Source organism: Charadrius vociferus, unplaced genomic scaffold, assembly GCF_000708025.1.
Source record: "Charadrius vociferus isolate BGI_N301 unplaced genomic scaffold, ASM70802v2 scaffold325, whole genome shotgun sequence".
In the NCBI taxonomy this organism is placed as follows: domain Eukaryota; kingdom Metazoa; phylum Chordata; class Aves; order Charadriiformes; family Charadriidae; genus Charadrius; species Charadrius vociferus.
In genome coordinates, this window is record NW_009648526.1 from 1423694 (window position 1) to 1424237 (window position 544).

Here is a 544-nt window from a genome sequence, read left to right on the forward strand (position 1 = left end):
TGCCAGCCGCAGAGCAGACATCCGCTGAAATTCCGGCTCCTGGAGCCACTTCCACATCCTGCGGAAGGTCTCCCGGCCGGATTTGAGCTTGCTCCAGGGCTTGGGGTTCCTCAGCAGGTCTGAGAGGGTCCCTTGAGAGCGGCACAGCACCCTCTGGGCGAAGATAGCCTGGGGGATGCTGTACCGCTTGAGCTCGGTGGTGATCCTCTGAGCTACTTCTTTGGTATTGATTTCTTCCATTTGCCCTGAATTACTTCCACTGTTGACCTGCGAACCGGTTACGGAAGGGTTTTGCTCCCTGGCAGAGCCCAGGATCTGCCCGTGGCTCTGGGCATTCAAGTGGGCATGGGGGTGGTGTGGGATCCCGTTGATAGGCACCATGCCAGCGGAGGTGGGGGTGAGGTGTTGGTCGCCATGCCTGGCTAACATGGCAGGGTGGTGGGCTTCAAATCCGTTTGGGGTGAGCATTTTCTCGGCGGGCATGGTGGCACTGGGGTGAGCGTAGTGGGGCAGCCCTTGCTGGGAGTTGTGGATGCTCCCCAGG

At 60.1% G+C, this 544-nt stretch overlaps 1 protein-coding gene across 1 annotated transcript in view; it reads right to left on the minus strand.

The window, feature by feature from the left end:
- The window catches only part of ONECUT1 (one cut homeobox 1), a 25464-nt gene that overhangs the window by 14974 nt on the left and 9946 nt on the right, over positions 1-544 (minus strand). Inside the window, exon 4 of the mRNA XM_009885767.1 lies at positions 4-544. Coding sequence (XP_009884069.1) covers positions 4-544 — 541 coding nt within the window. The remainder of the gene's footprint in view (positions 1-3) is intronic.